The sequence below is a fragment of the Antedon mediterranea genome, chromosome 4, assembly GCF_964355755.1.
Source record: "Antedon mediterranea chromosome 4, ecAntMedi1.1, whole genome shotgun sequence".
NCBI lineage: Eukaryota > Metazoa > Echinodermata > Crinoidea > Comatulida > Antedonidae > Antedon > Antedon mediterranea.
The window spans coordinates 21,221,789-21,237,754 of NC_092673.1; the positions used below are offsets into that span (position 1 = coordinate 21,221,789).

General features: G+C 33.4%; 1 protein-coding gene across 2 annotated transcripts; it reads left to right on the forward strand.

The window, feature by feature from the left end:
* The first annotated feature begins 114 nt into the window (after positions 1-114).
* On the forward strand, positions 115-13,142 carry LOC140046879 (SUMO-interacting motif-containing protein 1-like). Of its 2 annotated transcripts, none has more exons than XM_072091621.1 (4): positions 115-527; positions 8,223-9,326; positions 10,487-10,721; positions 11,047-13,142. In XM_072091621.1, the coding sequence occupies exons 1-4, from the start codon at positions 189-191 to the stop codon at positions 11,247-11,249; spliced, it is 1,881 nt and encodes a 626-aa protein (XP_071947722.1). In that variant the 5' UTR covers positions 115-188; the 3' UTR covers positions 11,250-13,142. The 2 variants fall into 2 exon arrangements, with proteins under 2 accessions (XP_071947722.1, XP_071947723.1); XM_072091622.1 differs by lacking the exon at positions 115-527 and adding an exon at positions 4,054-4,850.
* Positions 13,143-15,966: the final 2,824 nt, after the last annotated feature.

A 15,966-nucleotide genomic window follows, 5' to 3' on the forward strand; every position in this document is an offset into this window, starting at 1 on the left:
TGAAAATTATGGGCGGATTTATGTTAATAAATAACCGATGACGTCATTTGATTGACACAAGGGGGGTTGAGAATTATGGGGAGGTTGGATTTCTTAGAACAGTGGCACCAACAATGTCGTGAAAAAATAGCGAGGGAAAAAATGTTCTTAAAAAAAACAATTCATTTCTTTCCAAATGCCAATCATTTATGATCCTCGATACCTTAAGAAGGATGAATAACGGGCCCATTTTAATTAGTTCAGATTCTGATGATTCTGAAGATGATGATGATGATCTGGACTTGGTGGTCATTAACTCTTGGACATCGCCTACCAAAGCCAGGAAGGAGTCTTGTGATATAGGCCTAGGCCTAGGATTACCAGACAGGCATAAGGCTACACCTAGGCCTAGGCTATGTCCAAAGTTGTTTAAAAATAGGCCTAGGCCTACAGCTATCTTAGGACCTATAATTGTCATAAGTGACGACGACAGTGACAGGACAACTGGAGATGAGTGTGTTGTATCCTCCGACTCAGAGTCGACAAAAGTAAGCAAATAATATAATAATTAATATAAATTAATACTACTAGGCTACTACTAGGCTAGGGCCAGCCTAGTAGTAGCTAGCTAGCTAGGCCTAGGCCGTAGTTAATACTGTAATAATAAATTATAACTCTATAGGCCTGGCCCTAGCAGTATAGGCTAGGCGCCTAGCCTAGGCCTATTTTATTATAATAATTTTTACAGAATTGCAAGAAATTAGTTTTGTACTGTATTTTATTTATATTTTGTATTGATGACACTCTATTCGACAAGCCAGAAGTTTATTGTAAAGTAATGATATAGATTTATAATTGAAAATTAATCAACCTTATTAGTATCACAATTCAATTGTGTTTACGAATTTTCCCCAGAAAGGTCAATTGAAGAGATTTTCCAGATGTTTTTATGCCATTGGTCCATAATTAAACTCCAAAAGAAAACAGTTGATTTGACCTCTAACCATTCACATAAAACTATTAGATATTGACAGTTTTAAGCAGAGATTCGACAGGGCCAATTCATCATTGTAACCCCCCAGATAAGATCAATCACTCCCATCCAAACTACTGTACCTGGACAGAATTAGGACCAATCATTAAACTCACAGATAATGTAATGACAATGCTAATGAACTGAAGCCGATATATTCCCAAGTGTGAGAATAGCAAAGGCACACCTTACAGACACTTCTTCGAAGACACACCTCGCAGACACTTCTCGGAGCGCACACCTTACAGACACTTCTCGGAGAACACACCTCACAGACACTTCTTCGGAGCACACATCTTACCGACACTTCCTCAGAAGCACATCTACAGCCACATCTCACTTACAGCATCAATCTTATACTTTGTTCCTGTTTCTTTATATTTGTATCGTATTGAATATTATAACGAATTATTGAATAAACAACTGTAATATTCAATCAACCAAGCGAGTAGAGTCTTTACAGTAAAACCTCCACACATTATATTATTATATTACATTATTGTTAGGCCTAGGCGAGGCCTAATGCACTTGTCAATTGTATGACCCACTATACGATCCCCGGGAGAGATGCGTCATTATTATGTATTAAATAGCATTCATTACCAGCTTTATAACCATACTGTATATGGTAGGATTGTAAGCCAACCTACAGTATTGGTACATGCTGAACAGGGTGTACCAGTACCAATCAATGTACAAGAAATGATTTTCAAAAATGTTTGTGTAATACACTTACAGCCAGCGATGAAATCAAGGGAGGGACAACCGATAATTCAGTATTTTGCGAGCAACAATGGGATGGGGGCCAGGGGACCGCCTACGACCCCCGGCCGGGGTGCCCTGTGGAAGCTTTGGCGTTTCAGGGCAACCTAGATCATTTTAATCAGTTTACTGTACGTGCGCACAAATATGACAATGTTATTGGTAACACTAATTATACACTTCAACAAAAGGTTTGCTCGAGAACGTTAGTTGCCGTAGACTTTGACCAGGTTCACCCCGCATACTACAGTATGTTTTCCTCAGTTCTTGCATTGTTGTGTGATATCAAACTGCCTGTAGCGATGTTTGCAGCACTGCTGCGTCGGCTGTTCCCACGTCGTTTGTTTCAATTTTGTTGAAAACAAGTTGATAAAATTGCGATTTGACGATTTGTTGTGAAGGGGACGATGTGTTTAAATTGTTTGTTTTTTTCCCTAAAAAATTACGGAGGGGGTGAGGTCAGTGTTCAACAACTGCTTATCAAAATGATTAAATCTAAAATCTGTTTATTACAACTCTATGTAGAAACACTTTTATACTTATAGTTCTTTATATAGTAGTAGGCCCAGCCATATATGAAGTTCACTACAGTATTTGTAGGTCAAGTCAACCAGGGTGATGTTTTATGTTTCATTAAACCATCCTTTTTCCCTTTCACACAATCTTTTCAGACAAGTGTGCGTTGTTTCTTTGTCTACTACCAGCAGATCTACTACCAGCAGAATAATAAAGCGACTTATAGGGGGATTGCATATGAGGTCAAAAGGTTATAAAAGTTGACTTCGCTACGCTCCAATGCTCATAGTTGCCATTTCTGGCATTATTATGCTTTTTGGCATTATTTAGAGGCCCACGGCATCTGGCATAATGCCGCGGCATTATTTAGCCGTTTTTAGCATAATCTGGCATAATTTTGTGTTTTTTGAACAACCAAAAAAATAATATACCACAGAACAAAAATAAAATATTTTGTTAATCTTGCAATTTAATACATATCATCACCTTACACAATATCATATCGTACAAAACAGATCTGTTCGGGTTTTCGGTACAATAGTTCTTCCATCCTTTTGTTTCGGACTTAAATAGACTCTTCGGATAGGAAGGCTGCTCGAAAACTACCGTGTGTGCGATATAGGCAGCACAGCAAATCCGAAGAGGCTAGCTATTGGCCAATTATGTTGCTCTATTTCAGAGACCATGCAGGTTATTGGATCCCCAGAATATAGAGACAATTGAACGAAAACATTATGAAAGGGGTTTTGTTGTTTCAGTTCATAATTATAAGTGGCCGCACCCCTACCCCAACCCTTGAAATGGCAATTTCCAGTAACTAATTAGAAGCTCTAATTTTAAAAAGAATTTCTTCTAGGAGAATTTGTTTTCCATATTTCAAATTATGTTCCATTTGCATCGTCGTAGCAACCCTATTTTTCCAAATGTTCTTCACCTCTCAGCCCCAGTAGTGACCATGTGGGCGAGGTAATTTTTATTTAAAATTAAGTGCCATCTCCGCCCATCGAGCAGCTCTATTTTTCCATTTTTTTTTACCTCAGCCCCAACCATTGTGGGGCTGAGGTCATGGAGACACTTAATATATATTTTTATTTTCTATTTTAAATTATAATTGCCATTTTCAAAACTATGATGGGCTAAGATCCTGGAGGTACTAATAAATATATTTTTATTTCATATTTGAAATTAAGTGCCATTTCCGCCCATTGAGCAGCTCTATTTTTCCAAATTTTCTTACCTCAGCACCAGCCATGGTGGAGCTAAGGTCCTGGAGACACTTAATATATATTTTAATTTCCTATTTTAAATTATAATTGCCATTTTCTAATTATGGTGACGTGGGCTAAGATCCTTTCATATTTGAAATTAAGTGCAAATATCGAGCAGCTCTCATATTCAGCTCAAAAATTCTAAATTTCCATGGTTGTAACAGGTTTTTTTTTTTTGGGTGGGGGGGGTGGGGGGAGAAGGGTTCGTGGGTTGGTGTTTGTGTCATTTGCAAATTACCATTTTCGCACCCCAGATATTTTTAGAATTATTAGTTATTACTCACAAAACTAAAAATACAATTTTTGAACGACATAGGGATACAATTTAGGCCCTATTTTGTGTCAGTTGGGGTTTTACAAACGTTTATTAGACATACAACCGTTGGTGGCGCTGTTTAGGACCACATTTTGGGGATCTGGCATTATTTTTCCCAATCTGGCATTATTTGAGACAGGATACGGCATAATTTAAATTTTATCGCTGGCAACGCTGCCAATGCTCCTGGTAGACAAACAACCTCCAGTTACTATGCTCACACATGGACAGTGATTACATCCTACTAACTTTAAATGTATTTTCTGTATCAACTTCTGTAGTTTAAACCTTCTGATCAATGTTCTGTTAACTTTTAAAATGAAAGAGGATACCTATTCTCAAAGTGTTCTCATTCCAGGCTGGGGACATGGATTATCCAATACTGTACCAATTAAATTGTTTTATTTCGTCAAGCACTCTGGCTCAAAAATTTTCTTTCTTGTCACTTTTATATAACATATAGTTTAACATATGATTGATATGGGTAAAATAGTTACACAGTACGACACAAAATCTGTATTTACTCTCAGTACAAAATTACAATGCACCTATTTATTATTCAAATGTTTATTACTGTATTTGAATATCACTCTGCTGCCACACTTGTACAGTAATTCAGAATTAATTCTCATGACCTACTGTACTATTACCCAGCTTAAAATAAACAAATAATGCCTTTATTTTTAAGTCCATTGGAAATTCACAACGCCTATTATTTGCACTGTCATGATGCAATCATCCAGAGCCTTTCTATAAACGTTCTCATTGGTTGAGAGTAACAATAGATTCACCAATGATTGTATTGGTTGGTACAACAAGGTTACGTGGCTTTAAAAGAACAATAATACTGTACTGTAGCTCCAATAGATTGCTTCCCATGCATCACTCTGTGTTATCTTTTTTAAACTGTTCAAATGGTCACCAGGTAGAAGGCAAAGCGTGTTGTTCAGTTGGTCAATAGTCCAGGTACTTAGTGGTAAGTTAGGCATTTGTTCATTTAAGCTGCTTAGTTGTGGTGGTATTGTTAAGCTTGTTCTAGTTAGGTCTATAGCAAAAAAATTGTTTCTTTCTCTACTACCAGCAGAATAAAAAATCAACATATATAATAAGCATTCATACTAATATTGAACAATCGGGGAAAATTTTCATTTAAAAATTTTGTTTAGCAATATTGCTAATCAAACTGATTTTTAAGTCGAGAAACATAGTTTTGTATAGTATTTTTTGCTACACAATTTTCAAAATGTGTAGCAATAAGGTTGTTTTGTATAGCTTTTTGCTATGCTACACTGGCGAAAATGTTCCCTGACAATTATTGTTAATGTTATCATACACAGTAATAAATGATTTTGGATAATTGGGACAACATATAAACATATCTAAATGTATTTTTGTAATAAATTAAAATACAGAAAACTGGATAGGGGTGTTGTGCGCTTCTTCACCTCTCCCCATCTCATTGAATCTGTCTATTATTATTAGTAGATGCTTTAATTAACACAGAGAGATATAGTGAGGAGTACTTCCATAAAAAATTACAGATTTATAAACTAGATGCAATTGTTCTCACATAAATAAACTTGAATTTTTATGAAAGCATTTGCTACTTAAATACTACATAGTGTAAACACAGAGCTATTTAGGTCCATGGTCCAAATATATCATTCCTGTTTCTATTTAAATTGAAACTATCTGATCTTTATTATAATTTTACCATCTTACTTCCTTGTCTATTCTTTAGTTCATGTATATTTTCAGAATTTAATATTTAATTACAAATTAGCATTCTACACGCTTTCAAGCTGATGTAATATTAATGTTTTATTACTTCTTTCAAGCTAAAGTAATATTATGAATGTTTTATTACTTTTTCCGGTGGCTAAACTGTGGAACAAACTCAAATAAATATCTTAAAATATAAAATTTTTTTCGAATAAATAAAAAAAAATGTTTTTCCTTATGAGTACCTACTGTAATAATAGCGTAGGTGTATTGTTTTTATTGCCTTTGTTTATGCAACTAATTCCTTGTTTCCTTATATTAAATTTTAATCTGGAGCTTGAATGTGATACATTAGGTGTACATCCCCATTAGAACTTTATGGTCAAAATCCTTATCAGATATATCAACTTAAGCAGGTGATTAATGACCTGGATCTTATTATACCCCTGTGATATTATTAGCTCTCTTGTAATTGATTGATTAGGACAAGGTACATTCTTCAGTATGCAAGGTCAATGGTCAGGCAAAAACTAGCAGAAGTCAGCAATGATTAAAAGGTTTAACGACCTGCCTATTTCGGGTAAAAATGAACACATTCTCTAATGGGACTGTACACATAATGTAAAATAAATTTTTGTTTTGTTTTAAAATTAAAACTCTCATACTGTACAAAGGCAATAATATTGTTTTTCTCTCAGCATTTTATTTATGTATTATATTATGTTATTGTTATGTATTATGTAAATTATATTATAAATAAAATTAAAAACGTCATGAATATTTGGTACCAGCAGGCATAGATGATAATTATTATTATTAATAGTTTTGAGATTATGAATGCTGTGCATGTTCTAAATTTAGATTTAAGCTTTAAGGCCCATTCACACTAGGACGATAACAATCGACGATAATAGACAATAATTTACATTTTTCATACATAAAATAAAAGAAATATAAAACCTTTTCATTCTAGAACTATAGAATAACCATCTATGCTTCCTTTGATGAAAATTATATTTCCATACGTCCAATCAAATGACGTCATGATTACTTTAAAATGTAGATGTGGTTCAGGTTTATAGTACAGTAGTTCATTGACCTACTACAGTATTTACAAATCAAAATATTCTCTTTTTATTTTAACATTAACAATTCGATTCACTTGAGCACACTGTTGTTCAAGGTGTAAAAGTCATCTAATCTGTCCATTGGGATGGGAGATTACTTACATTACTTATTACTCTGGTATGCTAGTACTGTAGATGGAATGCAATTGTGAGGTTGAATAGTGTACAGTAGATAGTTTGGTATTATCAGGTTAACTGTACATATATTTAAGGATTGTAGATAAATTAGTCATTCTACAGTATACAGTTGAGGAATAGTACTGTACTGTATTCTTGAAGTACAGTATAGTCTGGTATGATAAATCTTCATACATATGATTTGATAAAACATCGTTTTCCAGAGACATGACTACAAAGTGTAGTATAGTTAAGCAAAAGCGTTAGGTTGATTTCATTCTTTGATAATATTTTAAATAAATAGCAATTATTCTAATTTTATAATCCTACTATGATAAAGCTTCGTACGATTTGATAACACACCATTTTTCATCCTTTGATAATATTTTGTAAAGAAAATTGAGAGAATTGTTATGGTGTGGTGACCCACAGCGGTAAAAATAACCTTTCTTGCATCATTAACCAAGTATTTTGATACTACTGTATCTTGTGTGATTTTTTTCTAAAGCACAGTTAGTGAAAGCAATTTAAAATATGTTAAAATCAATTCATTGTACTTTTATGCTATTTATTAGGTACAGTACAGTATCTCTATTTCTTCATTATTTCATTTTTATTATACTGTATTTAATTTTGTTTAATTCTTCAAGATGAGGACACTGCGCACCGCAGCCACAATATTGACACAGATTTAAGGAACTCAAAAATTAATGAGTGGTAGAGAACAAGTCAGACTTAATTATGTAATACTGACGGTCCAGTTTACACATCTAGCTAGTGTGCTTCCCGGGGTCACTCTTAAATATTTTCATGTCAAAATGTCACAATTTATCGCACAATTTTAGCAGGGATTTTAACTATACTGGATGCTAAGCCCATCGCTAAATTGATCCTACCTTTGAATCAATGAATACTAGCCGCCTATGTTATCACAAACCCTGTAATGAACGGTCGCCCTTTTCCTGTCGTCTTGGTAGTTCAAGTCCATAGTATTTTTCAGTAAAACAGGTAGCACCCTCATGTCTTGAAGTGGCTGCTGCACCTCCCTGTTTGGTTTGTATATACAAGTGACCACCGTCACCCCACCCTCCGGGGTGTGCTTTTAAATAACACAGTTAAAGAGTAGGGGGTTACTGTACCAGTGTTCCACCACTCCAGTGTTTAGGTTCACTTCTGCTCGTCATTTATCGCTATGTTGGGTTAACAGCCCTACTACTGTACCTGTAGTTAAATATTCATTTTCATCAAAGTAAACACAGTATTTAATTTTTTTGTTTTTATTTACAGTATATTTTTGTTTTCAGGATAATTTAATTTGCAGTACATATATTTCTATATAGTCTAATATAGTCTTTTAAAGCTTTTTTTTTCTTGTATTGCAGGAAAACCAATTTGTTGATGACCTACTTGATATAACATTTGATGATATAAATGATGAAACAAAACCTCAAAATATGGAAACATCGCCTATCACACCCTTCATGGAAAGGCACACCCTGTCGCCACAAAACTTCCTTAAAACAAACAATAAATTTAGTCCTATAAAAAGATCAGAAACATTAAAAGGTTCAATAAACAATAACTCTAGGACAATCAAGTGCATTAAACCATTTCGGAACTTAAATATAAAACAAGTTTGGCATCACTTAAGCAAAAAAACAAAAGATCAATTGTCAAAGATCTCAAATGAGGTGATAGTATTAAGTCATAATCAACATAGCCAGCTATTGTCTTCAGCTTTGCCAACTCATCTGAATAACGATTTCTATCGAGATGTCCAACGACCACATATGAATGATGTTCAAAACCAGACTGTAGAAATGAGTAACATTCACAACAATATAATTGAGGGTCACCAAGAGGAAGAGGTACATTCTGAAGCAATCACATATATTCACGATTTTACAACAACTGATATCTATCCTGAAAAACAGTGTTTAAAATATTTATTAGACACCCTTGTTGCGGTTGGAAGTAGAGATCTTACTTGTCAGACCTATAAAACTCTGAAACATATCCAGAACCACCATAAGCTAACTAGGAAAGACTTTTCAGAAGATTGGAACCAAATTATGGACATTTTAAAACCTCTAGAAACTGAATGTAATATTTTATTCTATAGGAACAGACTTCTTTACTTAGATTTATTAACATCTGTCCTAGAAGAAGATCTTAACAAACATAAACTTAGGAATACAACGGCACAATCGTTTTTATGTAAAATGTTAAGCCCAGACCATGAAATGGCAAATCTAGCCAGTTTAAGTCTGTGTTTACTCAGTGTTTTGCAAAGAACGTTTGATAATTCTTCAGATATGTTTTTGGAAGAAGGTATTCAACGTTCTTTGTTGTTGCTACAGAAGATACTAACACTTAGTGTAGAGGTCTCCAAATCACGTCCTGAGGGTGCCATGAAAATAGCTGAACACTTGCTCTATCCATTTCGTAATCTATCAAAAGTGGAACATAGGAGTCAACTACTTGAGGTACGCTTTTATTAACTTTTTTTTTAAATTTCGAATTAAAAGACGTTTACTATATTTCAATATAAAATTTAATGACAAAAAGAGAGATCGACGTTTCGGTATCATCATACAGTAGAACCATTTTCAAGATCAACTGAATACAAAAAAATAATAATTATGTCCTGTCACCAACTTTGTTGCCTAGTGCACATAATTTACCTCCGCCAAGGAGTATATGTAATCGGTAGCGTGTGTTTGTTTGTTTGTTTGTTTGTTTGTTAGCAGGATTACTCAAAAAGTAATTACAAGATCTTTACCAAAATGAATAGACAGATAGATATGTGGTCAAGGACCATTCCATTAAATTTTGGGACCATTTGGGACCACAGTCGCAATTCTGGACCACTTTTTAGTATACTTTTTTAGACCTGCTAGTGTTAAAAGATAGGACAGAATTTTTCAAAAGCCACCGAGCAGTCTTAAAGTAACAAGTAAACTGAAATTGCATTTTCTCGAGAACTACTTGTCCAAAAAACTTCATTTTTTAACAAGAGGCAAGAGTTATAATTTGTGATTTGTAATTTTAAAACATAATTTGATTTAATGTGCACGTTTTTTTATGCGAGTAGTTTAAAAAAACTATTTGGCGGAGGTATATTAGATTTAATGTACAAGTTTTTTTATACGAGTAGTTTAAAAACCATATTTCTTTTCAAATTCACTCGTTTGATTTTCAAATTTCTGTTCTATTGTTAGTCGGCTAAAGCTATTGTTAGTTAATTAGAGAGATCGACGTTTCGGTACCATCATACAGTAGAACCATTTTCAAGATCAAGTGAATACAAAACAATAATAATTATGTCCTGTCACCAACTTTGGTGCTTAGTGCACATAATTATTATTTTTTTTTTTTTTTTTTTATATTATTGTAGCAAAAGGAATATGATTTAAACAATGTAAAAGTGTTCTGATTAAAATGGTACTGTACCACATCCTGATTAGTGACATTCCATGGAAGACCAACCTCAGGAATATGAACCTAGTTAAGTAGACATTGAGGAGAATCACCTGTTAAGAATTAGTCTCACCATGTTACACAACATAGAAACTATGTAATACTGTAATGTTTTATTTATTTGTGTTATTGTTAGTTAATACAACAAATTATTTATACCTTTCAGACAATGCAGAGTAATCTTCTAAGAATAAAACTAATAGAGTTATGGCTAGAAAACTGCTGTGTGGTTAGAGACGTCTGTATACCTACATCTGGTGACCCAATATCCATCAATAAGATCCTGAATCGCCATTTCAGGTGTACGCCCTCATCGACTGTTGAAGATGCTAGCGTTGCCTGTGAAGAGTTAGCTATGATGCTGTATTTGCTCCTCAAGTCATACCTTGCATACAATGCAGGTTAGTTGCTTTATACAGTACGGTACTTAAAAAAAAATTTAAATCCAACATAATCTATCTACTGTAAATTTCAAAATAGTATCAAAACAATAATATGTGTGTAGAGTGTATTATTACAAAAATAAAGATTTCAATAATCCAAAATTTATATTTCAAGTTCATTTTATTTATTTAAAAAAAAAAACGTTTTAGGCGCCTGCCCATAATGTCCAGATTTTAGCTAGGTACAGAATATTACTGTAATTTTCTTCTGGTATTGCACACAGTTGGTGTAACATCTTTCTATAGAAACAACATATATAATACTTTTTGGAATTTATTACAGAGAAAATCCATCCAAATGCAACAGACAATGCATCTTGTTATTGTGGTTTAAAGTTATCAAGAGAAGAATCAACATTGTTTCTAACAATGGGAGATGTTGTGACCAAGCTACGTAATCATCTCAGTTCATATGGGGAACTCACCACTAAGACGCTTGCCTACCTCAGTTATATAGAATCTCTGCAAGATCTTGTGGATATTTGATTAGTCAAGTAGCCAATGTCTAGGTAAAAAATTTGATGATTGAGGCCTACTAGAAAAAGAAGTGATGATTGAGGTCTACTAGAAAAAGAAGTGATGATTGAGGTCTACTTTGTAAAAAGGTTAATGAGAGAGGTCTACTTTGATAAAAAAGGTTGATGAAAGAGGTCTACTTTGACCCCAAAAATAGTTGATGAGAGCAGTATATTTTGAAGAAAGAGAGATCTACTTTGACAAAAATTGATGAAAGAGGTCTATTTTGAAAAAAGGGTTATGAGTGCTCGTCTACCATGGGAGTGTGGTCTACCATGGAATGCCTTCCCTGGGTCTACTTTTGATGTTGATGACTGAGGTTGAAGTTTGTGGTGAACTGTACTTAGAAGAAGTACAGTATTGTAGATGTCGTCAGTATCCAGGTAATAAGTTTTCATACAAGTGAGTAATATACATCATATATACATCTTGTGAAAACTAATAGATTTCATAATGGAAGAATACCTAAAATGTCTTTCTATAAATTAAATGTACATAAAAAAGTTATTATTATAATCAGCATTTTATCTTTTGGACACACATCAGTAGAAAACAATGTAGAGCCAAGAGAAATATCGTTAGATTCATAAAACCAAATATTTTTTGGTTTATTTTAGAAACCATACTGTCCACGTTCTACTTTAAATCATATACTGACCTGCTTTAAACAATTGTTTAGTTTAAATAGATATAGCAAGAATTTGTTGATATAGTGTACACAACTAGGGTTGGCCCACCAAATATTTCCAAAATTGTTTTTTTTCTAATCTCTATGTTGATGATGTTATCTGTTTCTGCCTTGACCATTTTGTAGTGTGTATGACCAAAAATTATTTTTAACAAATTCATTTTTGTTTACGTATTAAAGTTTGTATACATTTTTTTAGACAGAAAGTGAGTGCATATTCTACACTGTTGCATTTTGCTTGTCAGGAATGTTATTATATTATATAATAATAATTATACTTCAATATATAATTTTTTATATTATATAAAATAGGTTTTAATAAAGAAAATATTAGTACTGTACGTAGCTCTAGTCAGTATATTGAAACGCACATAGTGAGTGCACATTCGATACTGTGAAAGTTGCATTTAGATTGTAGTGTAGAATATACTGTAGTATATAAGCTTGTTAAAGGTGTGTTCACACAGATTAATTATTAGTTTTAAGGCATATTGTCAATGTTGAACAAATTATCTTGTTTTTACAACCACATTAATGGTACAGGTATGTACAGTTTTAATTCATATATGCAATAAAGTCACATTGTGTACATCTGTCCGAACGTTTGTTAAAATAGAACATTAATTTTTGTAATTGAGTGTATAATTTAGACGTTATTTCTGCTACAACAACTACTACTGTGCTCTTATTGGTCAGTTATTTTATACTTTTATATTTAAATTGGAACGATTTTTATTGATATACTATTGATTTATGCTACTTTTTATTTATATATTTTATAATATAGTACCATTGTGGTACCTGTGTGAAAGCGTTTTTATTTTTAATACAGTACGGACACAAGTTGAGTGTTCAGTATGTATCCTTAAATTACTTTAAAATCTGATTAATGTTAATTTAATTATTTTATAGTAAGTTGAGTTCTAAGTTGAAGTTATGCTGTTACTTGTAGTTTTGTTTCGAAAGCAAGAAAGTGTTTCATTATCAAATTGATAGGTAAATTGCTTGTTTGTTGTATGTAAACGCCTGGATGATACTGTATTAATACATTTTTAATCTTTTGATACAACACAATGATTCTCCATTCACTTCATGTTTGTATTTTTTTAAATATATTTCTTCATTCTATATACTGTATATAGATAGAACAATAAAAATATATGCTTGATTATTGATTCAAACCCACGTCCTCGATAAATACAAGAGTGTATTGCAACGTAAGAACGTAGACGCAACGCAAGCGAGTTGACCAATGGCAAGCGTTCGGATGGTCCATCGCACGCGTCGTGATATAAAAAAATTGCTTTCGTTCTTCGTTGCGTCCAAGTGGTAATCAAACTTTAATTACTGTATGTACATATTTTTAAATAAATAACGTGTGTGAACTGTTTGTTATGAACTATGCCTTAAGCGTGGTTCCCACTAGCGACGCAACACAAGGACGTAACGCAACACAAGGACGTAACGCAACGCAAGTGAATTGACCAATCACAAGCGATGGCTAACTGTCTATAACTTCGCTTGTCATTGGTTAAAACGCTTGCGTTGCGTTTACGTCCTTGCGTTACGTTCTAGTGGGAACCAAGTAGGTTACGAACAATCTCGGAGCTGATCTTCAAAAGCAGGCAATATCTCGTAAAGAATGGGTCTACGATAATATGTATGATGAGGGAATATATACCAAGAATATGCGTAAATTTACTACGGTAAATTACGGTAACAGAAACGGTAAATAAACATGTCATAATATTTTTAGAATCATAGATGTTAACACACAAAATATACAAACAACAACGAGAGCACTAATTAAATATTATGGTATGCTTTGAAAAAATATCAATTTAAATCGATACAATAATCGCTCTGAACATAAGTGAAATGACGCATCATATTTGTTTATCTACAAAACCAAGCAAACAGTATTAATTATTCAACAAGTCAAATATAATACTGATTGAACAAATTGGCTTGTAAAGAGAAAATACAAACTAAAGTAAAGTATAATATCCCTACATTTCCCCGACATTTTGTGTCTTTTATGCTAAGTTTAATTAGGCTACTACACTATCTTTGGGCTAGTCTATCTTTTAACATTAACAGGTCTGAAAATAATTGTAAAAAGTGGTCCAGAATTAGGATGATGGTCCAGATTGCCTCCGAAATTTAATGGAATGGTTCTTGACTTTTCAATATTTTGGTAAAGATCTGGCAAAAAAAATACCGCGAACATTTCGTACGTAAAGTATTATTTATCATGTTTAATATGCAAGTAATTTGACCAATCACGACGCGGTAGATATGCAGAACTATGAGATGAAAAGTATTATAGCTTCCACGTTTCTCTATTTTTAATGACACGTATATCGATGTAGTGTTTATTTTGTATCTCAATCTACATCCAACTGTTACTCAAAACAGCAGCTATTATTCTCATGATTTGCTGTTGGGGGGATATAGTATAGTAGGCCTATTATTAAAAATGGATGTAGGCTTTCTGAAAAACTACCCCATCGGAACAATTACCACACTCATAATACCTCCACCGGAACCACTAAATAATTTTAAATAACAGAGGGTGAACTAAATCGAAAACGTAGAATTTTCAATGCCTTCAGATGTTGATATATACATTGTCTTTATTATAATAATATTATTATATTCATTACCGTGCTAATATTAATATTCAAGTCATCTGTGTCCGAGTGTAGTGACGGCGCATATTATAACATGTTTATTATGAATAGAGCTTTTGTGTTATTTGTACTCAGTAACGCTCAACTGAATAAGAAATGATCGCGCATTTATTAATAATTGGTAAACTTACAAGATACAAAATATAATTTTTTTTATCAGTTTTAAAATACAAATTAAAATTCGTTTTATTGATGCTAAACAACAACACAGATGATAAATTATCATATCCTTCCTTAGAAGGGTCTACGCAAAAAAAGAACAAAGGAAATTCTCTGTTGCAATAACGTGCACCATCTAAGCAAAAACTTGTCATTCGAACAAGCAAACGAATTTATTGTGCACCAGGTGAGAACATGTTAATGACGGCCCAGAACAATGTACTTAATCTCATCGATGTATATCTGCAAACTGTGGTCACTATAGTCTATAAATTCAAGCTAAGCCCTATCATAAACTTTGGAGAATTTAAGAAGAAATGTTACTGCATTTAGTGATAGCTTCATTTCATACCAATCAGATAGTTAGCCTGCTGTAGCTACTAACACAAATGAATATCCGGCTTCCCGCCACAATCTAAGAAAGTCAAGTTTAGAAATGCATATTCGAAGGAAGTGAAATAGTCAACTCAGTGCCGGTTGTCAAGAACCGGTATTATACCGGTAATATACAGGAGCGAATTAGGTCGAAATTAGGTCATATTTTGTAGACATTGATATGTCTAAACAATAAAATTACTGCAATTTAATCCATCCGCCAAGAGCTGCATGCCTCGTGGCTACTAACATAATTGAATATCCCGCCACAATTAGCAAGTGGTAGGCCTACTTTATAGGAATGCATTTGATTGTTGGAAGGATGGAGAGTCAAATAGTCAAAACCTAAAAATAATGTTCTTCAAAGCAATATGCCTACCGGTAGGCTTACCGTATTATTGCATCGGAAACTTGTACAGGGGCGAAAGTAAGAGGACAAAACGAAGTTTGAGGATTTGTCTGGCCGTGTTTGGAATGCTGATGTTATGCGCGATTTGAACGATTTGCGCAATTTAAAATTGCGCAAAGAATTCCTTGCGCAATTTGAATTGAAACATCTGTTTCAAATTGCGCAAGCAACGTATTAAATTGCGCAAGTAATCTGCAAATTGCGCAAGGTTTTTTTCGACAGATTGTGAAATCATGCACACCCATATTTTTATAGTAATTTCTAAGAATGATTCAAAATTAAAGATAATATCGCATTTCCTTATTTTTTGTAGTAGTGAAAATATTGTTATTGAATAGCATATCGTCGAAGACCCGACAAAGG

Coding starts and splice junctions, on each gene's coding strand:
- LOC140046879 (XM_072091621.1), top strand. CDS start 189: ATGATCCTCGATACCTTAAGAAGGATGAATAACGGGCCCATTTTAATT. Junction 528..8,222: donor CCGACTCAGAGTCGACAAAA/GTAAGCAAATAA, acceptor CTTGTATTGCAG/GAAAACCAATTTGTTGATGA. Junction 9,327..10,486: donor ATAGGAGTCAACTACTTGAG/GTACGCTTTTAT, acceptor TATACCTTTCAG/ACAATGCAGAGTAATCTTCT.